The 20,744-nt window shown below is 42.2% G+C and overlaps 1 protein-coding gene across 1 annotated transcript; it reads right to left on the minus strand.

The window, feature by feature from the left end:
* Positions 1–3,261: 3,261 nt before the first annotated feature.
* NUS1 (NUS1 dehydrodolichyl diphosphate synthase subunit) lies at positions 3,262–19,538 on the minus strand. The gene is made up of 5 exons (XM_066179345.1): positions 19,023–19,538; positions 10,907–11,029; positions 8,374–8,526; positions 4,200–4,299; positions 3,262–3,491 (listed from the first exon to the last, which is right to left on the minus strand). Exons 1-5 carry the CDS (start codon positions 19,402–19,404, stop codon positions 3,401–3,403), a joined length of 849 nt encoding a protein of 282 aa, XP_066035442.1. The 5' UTR covers positions 19,405–19,538; the 3' UTR covers positions 3,262–3,400.
* Between the last annotated feature and the right edge of the window lie 1,206 nt (positions 19,539–20,744).

The following is a 20,744-nucleotide window of genomic DNA, read 5'->3' on the forward strand; positions in this document are numbered from 1 at the left end:
ACTCACCCCCATGCACACATAGTGGTTTTGACGGAGACTCCACAGCCTTTAGGGGCAACCTGCTCCACTGTCTGATCACCCTCATCAAAGAGGGTTTCTCTGATGTTTCAGCCTTTTCCTGTACTCCAATTTATGCCCATTGCCCCTCAGCCTGCCACTAAGCACCACCACGAAGAGCCTGGCTGGGTTTCCTCCCTCTTCCATCATGCATCTGTGTACTGGGAAGGTCCCTCCTCAGCCTTCTCCAAGTTGAGCAGTTCCAGCACTCAGCCTCTCCTTGTACAACAGATGCTCCACTTCCTAATCATCTAAGCCTTTTGGTGGTCTAGGTTCCCTAAATCTGTGTCTCTCGTGTACCAAGGAAGCCCAGCTCTGAATGCAGCACTCCAGATGTCTCACCAGATTTGAAGAAAGGATCACCTCCCCTGATGTGCCAGCAACACTTCCTAACACAGCCTGGGAGACTGCTGGCCTTTGTTGTAGGCTTTGCACCATGATTCCCAGTGCATTTTCAAAACTCACCTGAACACCAGCTTCCCCTTTCCTGCTCAGCATCCAGGCATCACTCAGATTGCAGAGGCTTCTTCCACACCACACCCTCACTTCACACTGCTCCACAACAGGGCTGGCAGGAGGCCCAGCACAGCTCAGGCCCAGGACTGACTCATCAACAGGGAGAGGAAGCAAGCTTTTTATTAACCAGAAACAAGTTCAGCAAGTTCCCAGGACTATCAAAAAAATTTTTTACAGTAAATGCTTTACTATTCAAGTTTTCATAAAAGCATCTAAGAAGTTGGAAGTGGTAGATGAAAAACTTGCCCAGTTCTTATATTCCAGAAAGAAGAGTACAAAAGAAGACAACATTTGAAGTTCTGTATTTCCCCAGAGTGATGTAGCAACATGAATGAATCAAGCTACAGCACCCCAGCCAAACTCCAAAAAGCATCCATGTATCACCATAGCCTGTAGAAAGATTATAGACTTTTATTGATTTATTGTTTTACAGATTCAACTTTCAATAATAAAGTTCAATAAATCGATTCCCTAATAATAAAAACTCATTTTACACATTATGTACAGGTACCCAAACATGTCACAGCAACAGCACAGACCTTCACACAGAACAAGCTGGAGAGAGGCGCTAAGGGCAAGGACGTACATTCAGAGATCAGGTCGTGGATATGCACAGTGCTTTTGGCACACCTCACTGAAGACTGCCCACACAGGGACAGTAAAATAATCCCAACTAAGTGATAATGTGGATTAGTTCAACTACATTAATTCCAGGAGGAACACTTAATTCACAATTAAACTAGCCATCAGAAGAGATTTAAGTTGTAACAAATGCAGCTGAACTAATCATTTTATTTTATTAAGCAACCCTCTGTAGACAAATTGTAGGCCTTGAGATCTGTCTCCAATATTAAACACATCTTTTTAGCTGAGATATGGAGAAGTTTGAGGACTGAGGGAACTCAGGTATGAGAAGTATTCTTTGGCAGTTTAATACAAATATAAAAAATAATGTATTTTTGAGGGCTAAACTAAGCTTTTCCCATTACTGCCAGCACCAGAACTGCTTTAGTGACACACTAACACATATCGGAATGTTAACACAACCTTGTAAAATTCCTATTACAGATGAATGTCAATATTCCAGATACCCTTCACCAGGCTACCTACTCCCCACAAAAAAGTTGAACTTAACACTCAGTGAGAAAACTTGACCATGTGAATGACAGAGCCAGGAAGCTTTGCACAACTGTTTACCTTCTCTGCAATACAGGACCTGGCACACACAACAGAGCAGTCTACAAAGTCTGGTATACCGGTATACTGGAATACTAAGTATTCCAGTTCCTATGGAAAGTTATTGTATGTCAAAAATCTTAGTTAATTTATCGAATATCCCTTGCTCTTTACTGAGATAAAGTAGACCACAGGTCTCTTTCTCTAACTGCAATCTAACCTTAGTATGATGAAAAACTGCAGCTAAGAGTTTATGCAATCTGCTTTATAACATTACATCAAGCGACAACAAGTTAAAATACACCATTTCACAATGAGGCAAACATTCATTTAAAATCTGGCAATTCCCTTTTAAAAACAGTTCTTTTCCCTTTTATTGACATGGCTATCCCAAAGAAGATAAAGCCAGGCTCAGTCTGAAGAGTGAGGGGGAGGGGGAAACAGGAAACACTTCCAGAATGAAGCATTCAACAGTTCTGCAGCCTGCAGGGCAGAAGGCTGCAGTATTAATGTTTGTCTCCAGTAATACAGATCTAAAGATATTGCTTCGTCCAAATGCAGCCATAACCTTGCAACTTTAAACTGCTTCCAACAATAGGAACGTAACTCAAACAGGCCATTCCATGATGAAGACTATTTGGCCAGTATCTCTACTTAGTTATCTCAGTGCTGAAATACTGTAGGGCAGCTTCACTTCATCTTCCTTCTTTGTCCGCTTCAGACTCCCATTCAAACTTCTAATGCTCAGTTCAGAACAAATCAAAAAAGGCTTAAGCAGACTCCCTTGCTGGGCACACAAGCAGCGAATCACATTTAGACATGGAGGTTGACTAAGCCCATTTTCCTTCCGCAAATGATGCCAGAACCTTATCCTGCTTGTTACCTTGAGCGAGCACGTTATGGGGAGAACAGGTATACAAACAATACATAGTACTGCTTATGCTTATTCCCAATGGAAAACTGACTTGATGCTGAGAGAAGTTGCATTCACCCAGGGCTGTAGGAATACTTTGATTCCATTCCACCACTTAAAAAAAAAACCGAATAAAAAAGAGCTGGATAGTGCAACAAAGACTGCACAATCCACTTAACAAAGACACTTCCATCCCTTTTTATGGAATCTTCTCAGTATTTCTAGAACTTGACACCTACAGCTGGCTTAGTCATCTCAGCCAAGCTGCAGTCTCTATTTTCAGTTAAAACCAACTTCTCTAGAATTCACATATTACATAGTACATATATCTGAAGATAAACCATTAGCTCTGAAATGCCTGACCATGAAAAATTAAGGAACAAAGATGGTAGTTCCTTCTTGGTTTTAAGGACCTTCAGGGCACGGAACTCCTATCTACATTGTCCTGTAGATTTCACATTTAATTCTTGCACATTCATTTTGACACTCAAATGTCAAAGTGAGGGCAGTTCAGCTTTGTTTTTAGTAATTGTCTTTTCCAAAGAGGAAATCTGTGAATTCCCCTCCCCATAGATTCTCACGCATTCACACAGACTCTCTAGAAAGGTAAGACACTTTATTGAAGTTTTTTGATAAATTAAGAAAGGACTATGAACCAGACTTATGGGTCGCAGGTGCTTGTAAACAGACATCAATTCCTTCCCACAGCAAGCCTGACTCCATGCACTCAGCCCGAAGTCACTTTCCCCAGCGTTGCTCACAGGCTGCATAGTGATGGAGGGCAGAGAAAAAGTCTTCATAGCTGATGTTTAGGTGGGAAGGCAAAGAACTGAGAAAGCAAGTTAGAAACATTAAAATAAGCTTTTATAAACACCACACTATTCACACAGCCACTCAGGAATATCACTAAAAGCAAGTTACTGTCTGAGCAACCTTGTGAAGCTGTTCTCAACATGGTTATTGTCACTCAACTCTAACAACTAAACCAGTCACCCTCTAAACCAAAGCCTCCCGTTAGAGCACACAGGGCCCTTCCAATCAATGAAAAGCTGGAGCAGCACAGGTGTGCCCACGCATTTCAGTGCGCTATAAATGTGCTCAGACTGAAGAAGTTCAGCAAATCTAGTCAGTTCAGTTATTACTAAAATTGAAAAGTAATCCATAAGTGCAATCTTCTTGTATTATCCCATTTTCCTTATATCCTTAGTTTCCCTGTCAGAAGCCTGTAAGCCACAGAAAATCAACACTGATGTAAGGCACACTGTCAAATGGGACTGGACCACAGACTAAGTGGTGGCAGAAGCTGTTCCTTAAACCTGAGTTTCGAAGCCTGCTGTTGCCTAGACAGGGCTAAAAAAACCAACAATGACTGTCTGACAGATTTCATTTAATAATTTTAGAATACCCTGAAATCAATCTCCAGACACTTGTTTAGCTGATCTTCCCTTTTGGCCAGTTCCATAAGTTACATCATAAAGACTTGCTTAGCTAGACATTTTCATTCCAGTGTGTTTTACAGCATTTACAAGCAACTCACATGATTTCTGTCAGTCTGATGTGCCACGGAAGGAATCCTAATGTGCTGTCCACAGGACCAAACTTCAAGACTAAATCAGGATCAGGAAATCCATTTGTACCTGTAATAACAAGTTACACTAGGTTTTACTAAATTCATCAGAGGATTTGTTTTAGTTCTAAACCCTAAGGCATCTGTTTTTTCACTAAAAGCCTTTTTTTTTAATGAAGGTCCCAAGGACAAATTAACAATTAAAAGCCCAAGAGGACAGACTGGTCTTGCAACACCTGAATGACCAACTGAGCAAAAGCTTAGGCAGCCACTGCAGGCCCAGCTAGACTGTTATTTTTATGTCAGGTAGTTTTCAAAGATTTTCTATGGAAGTAACAGGAACAGTTGCATTGTTTTGAGTAACAGCAAACCCTAACAATGCTGTTTCATCTGACTTGTTCTAGTTTTGTCTTGGCAAACTTGATTTTAGTAGCACAGGATATGCTATACCCTGGCTCTACCTACTATAGTCCTAACTTAACTATGTGGAGCTGCACCCAAGTAGAGGAAAAGGACTATTAACACAAATACAATGTTTAAGGAAGTTTCACTAAAGAACATCTTGGTCCTACAGGCCATTATGAAAGAAAACAACCTTGTTAGATGACTTGTCTCTTTCTCAGTATGAGACTAGACAGAAATTTTGAAAAAAATTTACTATAAATTTTCGAGGAAACTATTGCAGCTGGCATCTTTCTGGTTAGATGAGTGAGGAAGAACAGAGCAGTGTGTCTTTTTCTGTTACTATGTGGACAACCTGACCCATTCTAGAGCAGAGCTAGATAATATTGATGAATTTTACTAGGTGCCCACACTCCTACTACCCATACCTTAAAACCCCAGCCAGTCATTTCCCTCGTGAGAGCATCGTACTCCATCTCCTGAGGCTGAAGGCAACTAGTGACCAAGCACCACTGCCTCTGTCTCCCTTCCATATATTTCTGCAGTGCCTAAGCTACTCCAGGCTAAAATTGACAGACAGGAAATTGGCTTAGAATGAGCAGTCTGAGTCCAGCTTTCCCTGCTAATTCTAGCAGGTTGATTAGAGCAACATGTGAAAACCAGTAGAGCACCCTAAGGGAACCCAAGAAGCTGAACTGCTCCTCTTGCACCTACCTAGCTCATCTGAAAAGCATTCCAGCTGTCATACTGTATTTTGCTGTAATGCTGCAATTAGTCATGATTATTGCAGCTAATTTCTTGTCATCCCTTCCATTATCCCAAATTTTGCAGGGTAAGTGCAAGAGTGCCTACATGGGGTAATGACTACCTTTAGCAGATAAAGTTTAATACAGCATACTTCCTCCAAAATTTCGATGTTACTTCACAATTCTTTCCTTGTTTGCTTAAATAAAAAACCCCACTACACAAAAGCAACCAAGAGCCTTTTACAATTCAGATTAGTTGTAGAGGAACTTAACTTCAGGAATAACAGAAAAGGAAACTAAGGTCAGATTTTGCTCCACCCAGATTTTGACACTGAAGCTGGAGATTTTTCAAAAAGTTCACATCCTCCCTCCCCCCTGAATCACCACAATAGTGATGAGACCTTTTACCAAGGGTAAAGAACCTATTTTCCCAAGCATGGACATTTCTAAGGAAGGATGAGGTTTTTAGATAGGAGTGTCTTATGCCACAGTCCAAATCTTATCTCAAAGTTAAGAAAAAAATTCCAAAGCAAAAGTCACTTATGCGACAGAAGCTAGCACGTTAGTATGGAAGAGCTTTGCAGGAAAGCAGTGAATACTTAGAAGTGGGGACTCTGGAGGAAGTGGACAGCTTTACTCATCAGCTGATTCAGTAGCTGAGTACTCCTCAGCTGGTACAGCAGCAGGATCTTCAACACTGCAATGGCTTTTCAAACAGGAAAAGACCTTCAGAGAGCCCAGTTAATGCTAACATTTCCTTCTGGTTCCTATCTGAAGGAAAATGAAAATGCACACTGTAGTATTACTGACAGGACAGCCTACTAAAAAAAACACAGTACTCTGCTTTCCACTCTGCATCCATTTCCCTACCTAAACGTGGCAGCACTACAGATAATTTACATGTGGAAGCTCCTTCAGAGCTGCTAGAGTTACAGCAGTCAACTTTAGTATACACAAGATACAAGGATTTGAGAGCAGACTTTAAAAAATGAAAGAGGCCAAAAGACTTGCACACTGAAAGGATGGGAATCTGGCAACAAGCCTTCTAGGTCAGGAGTTCTGCAAGGGGAACATGAAGGAATTTTAGAGCTGATTACCCTTCTCCACATAGATTTTACAGGGCAACTTGAGTAGCCTTAATTGATAGTCATGTTCTTTGCTGGAAGGCAGACAGCAAGCAGAGACAATATTAAAATGCAGCTGGCACCTACTTTTCTCAAAACAAGCTGGTTAGCTGAGGCATTGCTCAGAAGAAAGTACTCTTACACTGCAGAAAACTCAAGCTGTAAGAATTAAGTGCATGACTGAATTAAGAACAAGAAAAGCCACATGACAAGCTGGAATCATACCATTTTAGGACTAGGCTTCAATAACTGCACCCTAAACATGAACAGAAAGTTTAAAAGCTACATTAACAGATATTTAAATCAAAATGTAAAACCCTAGAGATTTACGTAAGACACCAAGAATGCAAACTCTAAGAATATAACTACTCAAGTACTGCTTTTCAGAACATGCTCTCACATCAGCAATGCACAGATGCTTACTTTCAATACCATTCCATTAAAAATGCACACAGGCTAAATTTGCCTACAAGTAAAACAAAGTTTCAAAAGCTGCTGCTAAATAAGTTTTGAAAGAATACTTCACCTCCAACAGTGTCCTAAACATTGAGTAAACAAATCAATAAGTAGGACTAGTTACAGATATTATCCTTCATTATTAGCCACATCCATGAAGCAGCCTGTTTCAAATTTCGAATAGTTTTGACAGATTAGATCTCTCTTTCTGTGCTCAGCTAGCATGCAATATTTCAAAACTAAATCCACTAATTTTAAGATTTGACCTAATACTTTCAATGTATCCAGACAGAAGATCCAACAAGTTTGAAAAGCTCCAATTAAGCATCACTGGCCAAAATACACACAATGGGTAACAGCTGTCACCCGTTCTCCATTAAATTAGTGACTGTTCTGAAGAAGCACTTGTTAATTTCCTTTAATTGCCTTTGGGTATAACAGAATAGATGTCCATAGTTGTACTTCAGATGCCTTATTAAATACATTTAATAGTTCCATTATAGGAGAATGCTGACAGAGATGGAACTCAGTTTGAAGTTAAGTGGCCAAACTGCCATGGAAGTCTGTCCACAGAACAATTCAGCTGACCACCCATATGAAAAAGAAGAAATCACTCTCTAAAGTCCAATTAATGGGAACCCCGCTACAGTAACGTGCCTAAAGGCATCCAAGTTCAAGTGTGCAATCTGAAACATGAACCCTGCCAAGCTAATTACAGCAGCAATTAACATGCACAGATCACCTAGGCAAGATGAGCAACTCATTATAGCTCCATAGTACCACTGGAAAAGTGGATGCTAATTCTAAACTTCTTCTCCCAGGTGTGGTATTAGGGCAATCCTGCCCTTTTCACAGCTATTGCATGTAGCCACACATCTCACTGCAGAGTCAGTAATCTGCATGAATTAGTAATGAGGACAACTAAGCTAGTGTGGGTTATACAGCAGCAAGAGAACAGAAAGTGCTCTATCATTTGTACTCAGTGTAGTAGTCAGGCAGCAAGAACAGCTTTAATTGCTGTAACCAGATGTGGAAAAGACTCTGCCTATCCATGTTTTCAGCTTGCAACTTGCAGGAAGTTAACCTAAGTTAGAATAGTCTAGTTTTAGGTAACTCCAACAGTACTTTTTTCATAAAGCTCATTGCAGAACATACCACAGAGACTGTAAACTCCGAAAAGCCAAAACTCTGCAATTTAGTTTATTATTTCTGCTAAAGAATTTTTCTACTTAAAAAAAAAAAAAACAGCTCAAAAGGCAATAAACGAGTAAGAAATTTTTAACAGAAGCCTAAAAGCAATAACCATAGCTTACTCTGACAGACTAAGCAACAAGAAGCATATATTCCAAGCAATAAATATACTAGTAACCAAATGGTTATGAATTGAGTACTCTTTCTCCTCCATATTATACTTACTACTTAATAAGTTGTCTAACATATTCACATCCAGGTCTGAATGTGTTCTTTGCTGCTGTGCTACCAACTGACAGAAGTTCTGAGCAGCTTTGACTATGTCTGCTTTTCCATCTTCCGGAGACAGCACCTTCAATGTAGATTGGCAATTTAAAACTGAAAGTACAAAACACAGTTTAAAAGCAACAGAAATACAATTATTTTGCATGTGCTTTAGACAGTCACAGATACAGCTGAAAGTAACTTGTAGTTTGATTCATATATTACAACTAGTCACAGATATACCTCACCTATCTCTTAGAGAAGTGGGTAAGAGTTTTCTGGATTTGCTGTATTACTAAAACACAAGCTTAAAACAACTACTTTGAGAAGTCTTGTGAGAAGCAGTTTAATTCAGTTTTGAAATGTAGTTTTCCAGGAAATTTGGATTGGTAATTACACTGTCAGGCAAAACACTGAGAAGAAAGATGCTTGGATAGTAACTTAGGGGGTTCATGAAGAGAAAAAAATCCCAACAAACTAATTTCTACCCTAGAAGAGGAAGGTGTTTTTAACAGCCACTGTGTACATTCACATGACATAATGATTAAGCTGGAGCCTCCCTCAATCTGATCACAGCATCTTGATGCAAGAGTTGCAGTAAGGATCTAACATTGCTACACTGAAGCTTGGAACAAGAAAATAGTCCAGAATTATTCAATTCATCTGTAACTATGTCTGTGACTTCAGAGGACATTTCACAATGATAACTATCTTAATCCTACACTATTGAGGGGCAAAAGTCTTCTCATAATTTGCATCGTTGTCAGTTCTGGGGAAGTACCTAAGAAGTAAACTTGCCAAGGAAGCTGAAGGCCACAGATGGTGCACTATAGCTGGCTTGAAGTTAAGTGGGTTAAATACCAAAGTGTCAACACTTTAGGCTGATACTAAACTCATGCCAGTTATAACCAGATACTTAAAAATAATGTTTCTTAAAACTCCAGAACCTGACTTCAAAGGATCACATAGCACAATCAAGATTCGTAAGAACACCTAAAATCCCTCAATTCTCAATTCATCTATCCAAAGCCCCCACAATGAAAATAACTTTAAATCCTTAAAATTGCTTGATTTGCAAATTTGCATCAAATGTCCCACATTTAAAAATATTTAACAGCATCCCTAAATGTAACACATGCAATTTTATTTTTCAGAAGTGGAAATTTGCAGATAATAATAAACTGGATAGATGTCAGTTGAAAACATGAAGCATCTGATCTGACTGTAAAATCTTCTAGAAAAGAATGAAGAACTTAAAAAGAGAACAGAAAACACCTCTGCTTTTCACAGTTTCCAGCACAAAAGGTTCCTGAGATTTAAACACACTCTTTCCATCAGCAAGTCTGAGAAGTCTTTCAGTAGTTTGTTTGGTGTGAAGATAAATATCCCAACTTAGGTAAGTGTAGCTAAGTATGCTGGAGTTTAAGACATTAATAGCCTGTCTACCCCATTTTCTGCTGATTATTTCAACCTTCACAGGAAGAAAAAAAAAAAACATGAAAGCTGGGTTCTTCCACATAAATGCTAGCATAATAGGCTAAGTTGTTCATAAGACAAGTTCACGTTACAATACTGGAAAACTGCCATAAGGCATTTTGGTATCCTCTCATAGGGGAGGCAAAACTTGCAAGCAGTTATTTTAAACCCAGCTAAATGTACCACAACTTGTGCAGTCTTCTCATAAGTCTTGGAACTATAATGATCTTAAAACATACTGGTTTTTTAGGTATTTTTTTTAAATACCTACTTAAATATTAAAAGTCCTAGTTAGGAGAGCTGTTATCAGCCCATCCCTTTAAGACAAAGGCCTGATTCAAGTACATGCCTGTGATTTATTATATTTTGAGCAGACTTCTAGCATTTGTCTTAGGCAGATGAGTAAATGAGTACTTATAGCAAATATTACTGCATAAGGACCATCAACCTGGAAACCTGCTCCTGCTTTCCACATCTATGTGCAAAAGCTATTATTACCAAATTAATTTTTTTTACTTGTGCCTTTTACCTTCCTGATGGCATTATACCTTGCCATGACAACCAGCAGTCTTGCTCTTTCCCTTTCTCCTTCCAACTTTGAGGGGAAGTATGTTTGGAAAGATGGAAGCACACACACTGTTAACTTGACATCAGTCCCCTTACACTTTAGTGCTTTTTCAGCTCTCAGCAAAATAATTAATTTCACTGAAACAGTGGGGGGTGGGGGCACACTGATGCATTGAAAGGGTGGTAGCACAACAGTCAGGCTGAAGGAAAGATCAGACCACCCAGTAATGATTACTGCAGCAAGGAGAGATCAATGCTTTGCTGTTATTTAAGAAAAAGAATAAGAACAATGGAAGTTTAATACTAGCCCAGGAAGGTTGCATTTTTTCTGATTATCAATTTTTAACGATGAAAAAGGTCACTTTACATGGGAATGTGTTTAAGTGAAAGCAGATTTATTGATATACAGCTGTTCAGAGGCATACCAAGCCCGTCTTGTAGTTCATCTTACCTTGACCAGCTTTGTCGTGATTTGCAAATTCCACGGCGTACTTGGAGCAATCTAGTCCCAAGAGTTCTTGCTGCTGTTTTAAAATTTCATCCATCAATCTTGAGTTATTCCTCTTGAAAATACCTTTAAAAAAAAAAAAAGTTGCATGTCAGCCAACTCCTATAAAGGGTGTTACAAAATAAACCTGACACTAGGCAAGAAGAAGTTAGTAAGTACTGGTTCCAGACTGGAGTTCCCAAGTGAGGGTAAGAATTCAAAGCAAATGCTGCTGCATGTGACTAATGTGAGTGACCTTGGACAGACAACTCATGTGCTTTTGTGCTTTCACCCAGCCTGATTTAAGCAGCAAGTAAGGGACAGCTTAAGACTTACTTCATTGTCCTTGCTAGAATAGAGAAAGCAATAATCAGCAAAGAAAAACCAAGTCAGATTAACACCAAATGTTTTTAATGCCCACTCTGCTTAAGTCTGCTACCACTTATTGCCAGATCCCTAAGGCTGCAGGAAAATAAAGCAAGTCACCACTAAATCGGGTCTCAGTAACCGTCCACTCTTAAGCCATCCAACAGCATGGATTTCCAAATAAGAGAATTTCACAAGCTTTATGTTTCAAGGAGCTCATGCAGCCCCCAAGGCTTTTTTATACTTATATATTTAAGGCAGACACATTTTGAATGCAGGAAATCACAAAAGCCTGCCTCAAACTTACCTGGGTTCCTGTACTAAAATAAATTCTAGTTTTTGAGAAACATAACTCAATTATTTCTAATTAAATGCCACAGTAAAAACTAAATGTTACAGCCTAAATATTTACAATCCAAAACCATGGCTAGGCATATCCACTCAGAAACTGGACAATGATTTATCATACAGTATTCAGAGGTTTTTACTGAGCTTCATTCAGAAACCTTACGTCAAACACTTTGGTTGACCAGTCTAAAAATGCCCACACACTAATCTTACAATGTAGACAGTGCAAAAGACAATGTAAGACATGCAGAAATAGAGAATGCTGCTTTAAATAATACTGTTTGATACAACTCTGCTTGGCTCAGTCTGTTTTGTGCTGGGGTTAGCACAGATTGCCTTCCTTACTCCAAAGGTCAGCAGCAGTGCATCCACTGCAATTGCTAATCCTGCACCCTCTCCAAGGAAGATCTGTACAAGGCTCACCTTTAGAGTCCCTTGACCTCCATGCACTTTTACATATGAGAAGTAAAACTATGTTTAATATCCAGACAAGCATGTGACATAATTAGGAAAGGCTCCTAATCTGGCAAATAAGATGGTCTCTTCTTCCCCTTTCCCACCCAACACTAATGATATCAAATCCTTTCTTGTGACAGCCTTTGGCCTATTCCTACCAAAGACTGGAGGAACTAATTTAAGACTCCACATTACAGCTCCAAAGTAAATAAAGACATTGAGGACAACAGGTAAAATAACTGACCAAGGTGTTTGCTTCCCAGTAAAAAGAGAGATCAGCTAAGGAAACTGGTCCAGCTCCAGTGAAGGTCCTTAACACACACAACAGATACAGGACACTCACTAAATAAATGTGTTCTTTAGATTTATCTGAGTATCACCCTTCTATTCTGCTCATTTATCTCACCCATCCCCTCAGCTGCTCAGACTTGGGGACTGCCTGGCTCTTGGAGTAGCAGTTTAACAAATAGGAAGCTACTGCAGTTGTACCACGTAGCTGCAGTCTGCCTTCCTTGGAAAGGCCTCCACACCTAAATTCCCACTGATCATCAACCTTGACACATACACAGTTATCCCGAAGAGAAGATCCTGAAGCACAGCAGAAGGCAGTAAAAATTCCAACTAACTCAGATCTTAATTAAAAAACAGCAGCATTTGAGAATACTCCTTCAATATTTGTCTCTCAGTCAGTGCACAGGAGACTTATGAATGTTCATCACTGCAAACACAGTCCTGACAAATGAAACGTTCACAGGCCAAATTCATGTTCAACTTCAAAAATTTTACAGGGTCATGACTCAGCTATATTCTCCTTTCCCTTACCTTCAGCTATATTCTCCCATTTATCTACAAGGCTCATTTTTAAAAACTTGGGTAAATATACCCAAGTTAGTTCTGGGAGATGCTGCTGCTTAATTTAAACATGACAAATATAGCAAACAAGTGCATGAGCAGGCCAACTCAGTAACAGAATTATGTGTTCCTAGGCAGTGAAACTTAACTCTTGCTTTACTGCTTCCCTCCAATTTTGTTCACAGTCCTCCACACAAGTTAGAGCAAGTCCATAATGTAATTTTAACATTATAAAAAATTATGGTTTGACAAAGGTCTAAGAAACTTAAGAAATACAACAGCTGTTTGCTGTTAAATGAAAAAAAAATCTGGCACTACTCATGTTTCTAATATGGAACACAAACATGAAATTGTCACTATTATTTGTCATCAGATGATTTTCTGGTTTTGAAAAGCAGAAACATTTTTTCCATCAGAACTCTGGAACCCTTGCAAGCTAGTGAAAATGTGTATATCCCTGTGAATGAAGTATTCTAAGAATTACATGTATTTAAGCACAAAAATTCCCAAAGCAAAAGAGTATAAAACTCCCCGTTCCTGGTTTGATTATTTTAATTACTGAGAACTTGTGAGCAGATTTCAGGGATGCTGCTTGTTTATACAGGACAAGCTGCAAGCATGCTGTCAGTCATTTGTTGCTGCCAGAGCTGAGGCAAACCAGAAGTGTTTTAGCTTCCTGCAGTAGTTCTCCATTACACAGGGCTTTTCCAAGGCATGCACCATGCTCAGATTTACAGCAGCTACAAGCCATGCCCCTTTGCTTGCAACTACAGTGTTGCAATATTTTAGGGTTAGATATTGACAAATGAAGTTTGTAATTAAGAGGCTGCAAGTTCAGCAGGTGTAGAAGTGACAAGAATCTTGAACTGGAAGTGAAAAATTGACACAGAGAAACATCAAGTAATGTCAACCATTTGTTTGTCTGACTATCACAGCCACCACCTGTTAATACCTTAATGGCATCTCAAAGTTCAACATCCTTAACCACCCTGCTTTTTAAAGCAGCAGAATCTGGTAAAACACAGAATAAGAGTCAGCTCTTCCTTGGAAGGGAACGCCTTACCCAAGTGGAGTCTAGTAAAGAACATACCTCCGCAACATTTCAGTTATTTGCTTTTCAACTTCTTTCTAGTGCTGACAAGGAAAGGGTAATCAAAGTTGTAATTGTTATCAGGTGTTAACATTTTGAGAATATCAGTAAGCCACTTCAAAGAACGCACATGCAATAAACTGTTTTAATACATGAACAACTTTTGCCTACATCCTGCTGGATCATGCTGGTTGGTAACAGAGGAAAGCATGGCCATTAAACTGGATGTCACAGGATATGGAAAACTACAAATATCTCCTTTATTCCAAGAGACTAGGAAGAAAAGTAATCCAAGTTTGAATGTAGCTGAAGCCACCAAAATTTCAGTCAGATTAAGGCCACTTAAGACAACACTAACCAAACAAAGAATCTGCTTAGAACTGAGAGCTTCATAGGTGACCATTCCTCCCACATTTCTTGGAGGGACATTCTGCACTAAGAGAACAGGAGCTCATCAGCAATTGAAAGAAAAGATACCTCTTTCATATTTCTCATTCTTTTAAGGAGATTACCTTCTACAGATGAGTGTTATCTCTTTTAATAAATGTGGTCTGAGAACTCCTCTCAACTCAACACCAGAATGCAACTGTCGAATGTGAAATTTCAGGTGGGTGAAGGCCCACAGCAGGGGCCCTGTGACATAGGCATCCCAAGTGTTCCAGTGACATAAAACCACAACATATTTACCTTGCCCAGTGAAATGAACACACCGCAGAAGATTTTACAGATTGATCAAATCAGCTAAACTACCAAGTAATCTAGAAGAGACTAGAAACTTACTTTGGGGCTAATGAAGTAATTTCTTTTTCATACATTACCCTTTCAAAGAGCTTTTAAGAGAAAAGTGGTCAGAAGCAAAGCAGTTCACTAGAAAGCCAAACGCAGGATGAATGACTCCAAATTTTCAATACAGTCACGCTATGGGCTTTAAGAAACCGTCAGTGTGAAGCATCAATCCAGTATTATCAAAGTACCCAAGTGCCAAGACTCAGCAGGCTCTCAAAAAGCACTCTAGACTTGTCCAAAACTATATCAGGAAAGCTTCACAGAAGTAACACTCAATCAAGCTCTCCCAAATGGCAAAACAACTACCAAAAGAAAGTTAAAGTATACAGCCCTAGTAAAAGGCTTCTGCTCCCCAGAAGGTGTTTTAAGTGCTATTACATTATTGCATTATCCATGCCTTCTGACTGCAACAAGGCTGCAGTATTTCCTCAGAGATAAGGTCTTGAAAAGCATGGCTGGATTTCTACCAAGTAACAGGACTAGCAATACCAAAGTCAACAGAAATAAATTCTTGATCAAAAGCCTGAAACTTTAGTCTGCATTGTTTAACCCAGGTGCACACAGTTGATTATGGCTTTGTCACGCTGCACATCAATGAAAACTGAGAGAAAGGGCCTCCACACACCAGGGGCAGCAAAGCCAGGCCACCCTGAGCCTCCAAACATGCTGAGGCAACAGAGAAAGACTCAGTTCTGAGCTCTGCACAACTCCAGCCAAGTTGCCTTTCCAGTTACTGGTGATGCTGCTGTAACGGAGTCAGCTGGAATGCAGCTACTTATTTTGACACTGAAGAATACATGAACAACCTTCTATTTAGCAATTTTGTAAAAAAATATAGAAATTCGCTACTATAAACAAAAAACCAGCACTTCTTCTGTAAAGAACTTCATGCTTCCCTTTCCTCCTATAGAAGGGGCAATTGAGGATGTATTTTGAATTTAATCCTTCTGCAGGAAACTGACACACTATTTCTTGCAGAGAAGGCAACCACGGAAGACCACGCTTGTGAACAAGGTTTCCTGTTGCAATCAAAGGAATCTCAGTACTACACTTATGCAATGATGGAAAAGAAACAGATTAATGTTTACACCTCACCTCAGCTAGGACAGATCCAGAGCGCTCATAATTAGTTTTCCTTCTCCACCACAGCCAGCACCAGTAGGAACTTTGACAAATCAATAGTTGGTACAATTGTATGAACACAAATCCTCACAGAAGCAGCTCAGCAGTCCAAAAGCAGCACTCACCATCTGAATGGATGGGGACAAGTGCACACACGGTAATTAAGGGTCACCCTCTGCTATTAAAAAGAACAAGCTGTCCCTGACTTTATTCACCTTCACTATTATCAGTGTTAGTGCTAAGGGCTCCAGACTCCACCACCACTGAGCACCAGATTTAGCAACTGCTGCAACATCCTCCTTAATGACAAGTCTATCTGGGAATGCTGTGTGCTCAATCACGACACCCCTAAGGAGCTTAGCACCACAAGAAAGGCAGTTCATGTGCTATTACCAGCAGTGAGCATACACCAGAACTACATGTATGAATGACTATTTGCTCGCTCTCTGAAGCTGAAGTCAGGCTAAAAAGCTCAGCTGGGCACAAAGCAGATGTGGCTCCTCTATCCTGGACAACCCACTGAACACCTGTGTGGAACATGATGTGCTGGCTGGAAGTTTGGCAAAAGCCACAGATTTAAAACATTTTAGTTGCTCTACCTTCTTTGATTTTGCTTCAACAAAATGGAAATCAAGTTAAACAAATAGCATATTCTGCTATCAGAGGATCAACAGAAGAACAAGCTACTGAAAAATATGATACTGAAATCAGGAGATAATAGCTATATTTTCAGATCTCAGAGGCAACAGCAAAACCTCTTAACATGTAACTTTAGAATGAAAAATTAAAACCCACACCCATCACACAACCTGCACTTAGAATAAAAACAACCAACCAGACAACTCCCAACACCAAAACAAAAAGTAACATCACCACAACACAACAAAATTGAACAATTTACAAATGCAACTTTAGAATGAATGAAACAATACATGGAATACAGCAGCAAATAACCCAAGATTTTTTTTTTCTTCTGAACTGCTAGCAGTAACAATTGTTCTGCAAGGTTATTTCAGCTGTTCAGTGGCCAAAATCTTATAATTTCTGGTCATATTTACTCTTCTAACCATCAGTCTTAGATCTGACAATTTCAACACAGGCTGGAGAAGCAGTAGTAAGTTCTCAAAAAATAACTTTTCAGACACTGCTACAGCTCTGGCTCCTTACTGTGAGACAGGAGCTCAGCAACAGTGGCTACCAAAGCATTGGCTGGTGCCTTCTCCCTCCTCAGCGCTGCACAGCAAGCAAGATGAAAACAAAGACGACCAAGAAACATGATTCTCAGCTTGATCTGTTCCTCAGTTCAGTTCTCACACGTACAATTTGTGGAGCACAGTGCTGGAATCCAAAAAGGAACTGAGCACATTTGTAACATATTAGGCAATACTGCCCACAGTTTATTTGCAGGCTGATACTAGTTAAAGATCCTGTACATTAAAAACACCTCTCTCCAAGCAGTGAGGGAAACTCCCTCCCTTCCTTGGTACTGTTTGCTCTACAGTATTTCACCTGATTGAATGCTTTCCAAGCTGGGAATAAAAACTGTCAACATATAAATGACTTTTCAGAAGGTGCTGTTCCCTGTGTGCTTGCAATGTTTTGCAAATATCATTCTTTGACTTCCAAATGAGGAAGAATTCTCCCTCTGAAATACAACACAACCAAGCCCCACAACAGCTCTGCACAGATGGCCAGTTTAAAAGTGACTGGTATTAAGCCCAGTTTCTCATAATGATCTTAAAGAATTTAGTGAAAGTCAAGTCTTCTGAGTCTTTTAGCACAGAGGAAGGATCAACCATGAAACAGAACTATAAATGGTGATGGCTTAAAACAAATCAAAAAATTTAAAGAAATCACAAATGCCTATGCTCAAGGAAAGGCCTGCATACTTCAGATGCTTTTGCACACTTGATGACAAAAGATTTCACCTACTTATGTGGGAGGCACTGCTAGTCATTTCCTGAAAGAGCACTAGAGGACAACTGTACCTCTAACCTGGCATTAATCTACACAGTTCACCTTCGAACACCTCTAAACAGCCAGTGAAAGTGGCTCAAAACAAGATAAACCCTGGTCTCCTACAGTCTCACTCCTAACAGCAAGGGCACAGGGATCTTCAGAATGAAGTTTTTTTCATCTTCATCTGCCAGAAACAGGACTGCCCATGTCACATACTGTTAGCCCTTCCAAGCTGACAGCTTGTCCAGTACAAGTTAGAGATCATCTCTCAACAACTGGACAGAAAGCTTCACCTAAGAATATTTTGAATATGGCTGGCTGTAGCTCCCCACTAGGAAAGGAAAGGTATGAGGAAGCCAGATTTGTTCCATGATTTCCTCACAGTATGTGAAATATAAACCCCGAGCTTGTCTTTATGATAGTCATTGACGTGGAATCAACATACCTGTAAGAGCCAGAGTTCAATGGTCTTACTTACACCTGAGATGCAGTAATAAATAAAATCACCCAGGAGATATGAAAAAAAAAAGCTTCCAGAAGCACTGGGTCAGAGCTGACTCAAATGCCAAGCAGCACAAAATGCAGATCATGTAATTTGATTTCACAATACAGACAGCACACAGAACATACATGCTTACGTTTAACTACTTGTCCATCCTGTTTCTTCACACAGGAGTACTTGAAAACAGAAGGCTACTTTCATTCATCCACTTCTGGAGGTTCAGCCCTAGCTCATAAACAGCACCCATAAGAGCAGGTAGCCTAAAGCTCATCCCTACTAGCAGTACCTGCCCTACACTTTCAGATGTCAGCAGCGCCTGTCAGCCCAAGGCTGCGGAAAAGGCTCTAGAAAGCAGGCAGGACTGGGTCATCTCGACACAGGAGCTGGGCCAGAAGGGCACCTAGGCAATTAACCAGGCACAGAAGCTCTGCAGAGGCCAAGCAGCTCCAGCGGATGGGAAAGGAGTTGCCAGCAGAGAGATCAGCACCGGGTTTGGGAAGACCCCAGAACAGTGCGGCGCTCTGGCTCCACGCCAGGAGGCGCTCCCAGGGCGGGCACCGCCCGGGACAGGAACTTGTGGCACCCCGGCCGCCGCTCACCGTTATGGTCGTAGACGCTGACGTAGGAGATGCCCACGGCCATGCACCACACGACCAGGCTGGCCATGTCCGCGTAGCTCGGCTCCTCCTCGGTCACCACCAGCCCCACGTGCACCGGCAGCTTCCGCAGGGCGCGCCCGTCCGCGCGCCACCGCTGCCGTCCGCGCGCCGCTCCGCCGCGCGCGGGTCCCCGCCGCCGCCAGGCCGCGCGCGCCTCGCCGAACCCCAGCGCGCGGGCGGCGGGCGCCAGGAGCGCGCAAGAGGTGGCGGCGGCGGCGGCCGCGCGGCCGCGCAGGCACGCGAGCAGCGCGCGCTGCAGGCAGAGCAAGGCGCGCACCAGCGCGTGCAGCGCGCGCCACGCCAGACCGCCCGCCCCGCTCATAGGACCGACCGACAGGAGCGCGCGGGGCCCGCGGGGGAGCGGCGGGGGTGCCTCAGCCGCTGCGCGCCGCCCGCTTCGCCATCCCCTCACGGAGCCCGCGTCCCCCGCCCGGCAACCGCCAGCGCCGCCATCTTCCCGCCGCCCCGCCTGATCTTTCACCTCTCAACCCGCCACACGCGAGCCGCCCGTTGGTCGCCGGGCGGGATGACGTCGTTTCCGGCCGCGGAGGGCGAATGACGTGGCCTCCAGAGAAAAGGTGGGCGGGGCCAGGGCGGGAGGCGGGGCTGGGAACGGCCCGGGGCGGGACCGCCCCGCGGGAGGGGGCGGGGACGCGCCCCCTGGCGGCCGCTGCTGGCGAGGGCCCTGCGGTGCCGGGGGCGGGAGGGAAGGCGCCGGGGCGGGAGCTGCCGCCAGCCGGGCTCTGCGCCCGACCGGGCTCCGCCCATCCCCCCCGCTGTTACAGGGACCCAAATGCAGACCCTCCCACTGCCCATCCCAGCCTTGCTCCCCGTGACGTCCGCGGTGCCTAGCTCAGGCTGGTGTGTGAAGCAGAGGTAGCGGAGGAAGCATCTGAGCGCCACGGAAGCAGCCGCCCCTCAGGGGTGCCTTTACTGACATGCGGGTTTCCCCCTCAGGACGCGCTGCGAACGCTCGCCGGGCGGTCCCGCAGAAGGCTCTCGCAGACGGCGCGGGCTGAGGCTGCACACCCCCGTTTGCAGCCTTCCACAAAAGCCGCGGCTCCCAGGATTTTGCTGCCTTGGCTTGGCCCACGGGTCCGAAGATGGAAACACCGCTGCAGGTGAAAGATGAAGTGAGACATAATGCCAGCCCGATGCTGTCAGACAGATCGGTGGGTAGAGATGGCACGGAGGTGTTTAGAGCACTCTGTTAAAAGAGTCTGCCAGTGTAGAATTGAATGAAGCATTTTGTATCACGAAAATATTTCTCTCGCTCAGAAAATAACTACTTTCCTGGCTTTTAATACAGGCCAGTAATAGCTAGCAAAAATAACAGTCAAACTGCAAGGAAGGATTGTGCTATTTCATTAATATCTAAATCTTTAGCTACCAAAAGTTTGGGTGACTGACCTTAGAATCTTAGAGCCGTTAAGGTTGGAAAAGACCTCTAAGATCAACTCCCACTGTTACCCAGCAGTGCCAAGACCTCTGCTTAAGCATGTCCTTAAGTGCCAAATCCACATCTTTTGAACACATCCAGGGTGGTGATTCTACCACTTCCCTGGGAAGTCTGTGCCAACACTTCACAATGCTTTCCATGAAGAAATTTCTCGTAATATCCAATTTAAACCTCCCCTGGTGCAGCTTGAGGCCATTGCCTCT

Source organism: Chamaea fasciata, unplaced genomic scaffold (assembly GCF_029207755.1).
Source record: "Chamaea fasciata isolate MVZ Bird 193981 ecotype frontalis unplaced genomic scaffold, bChaFas1.0.hap1 SCAF_3, whole genome shotgun sequence".
Classification (NCBI taxonomy): Eukaryota; Metazoa; Chordata; class Aves; order Passeriformes; family Sylviidae; genus Chamaea; species Chamaea fasciata.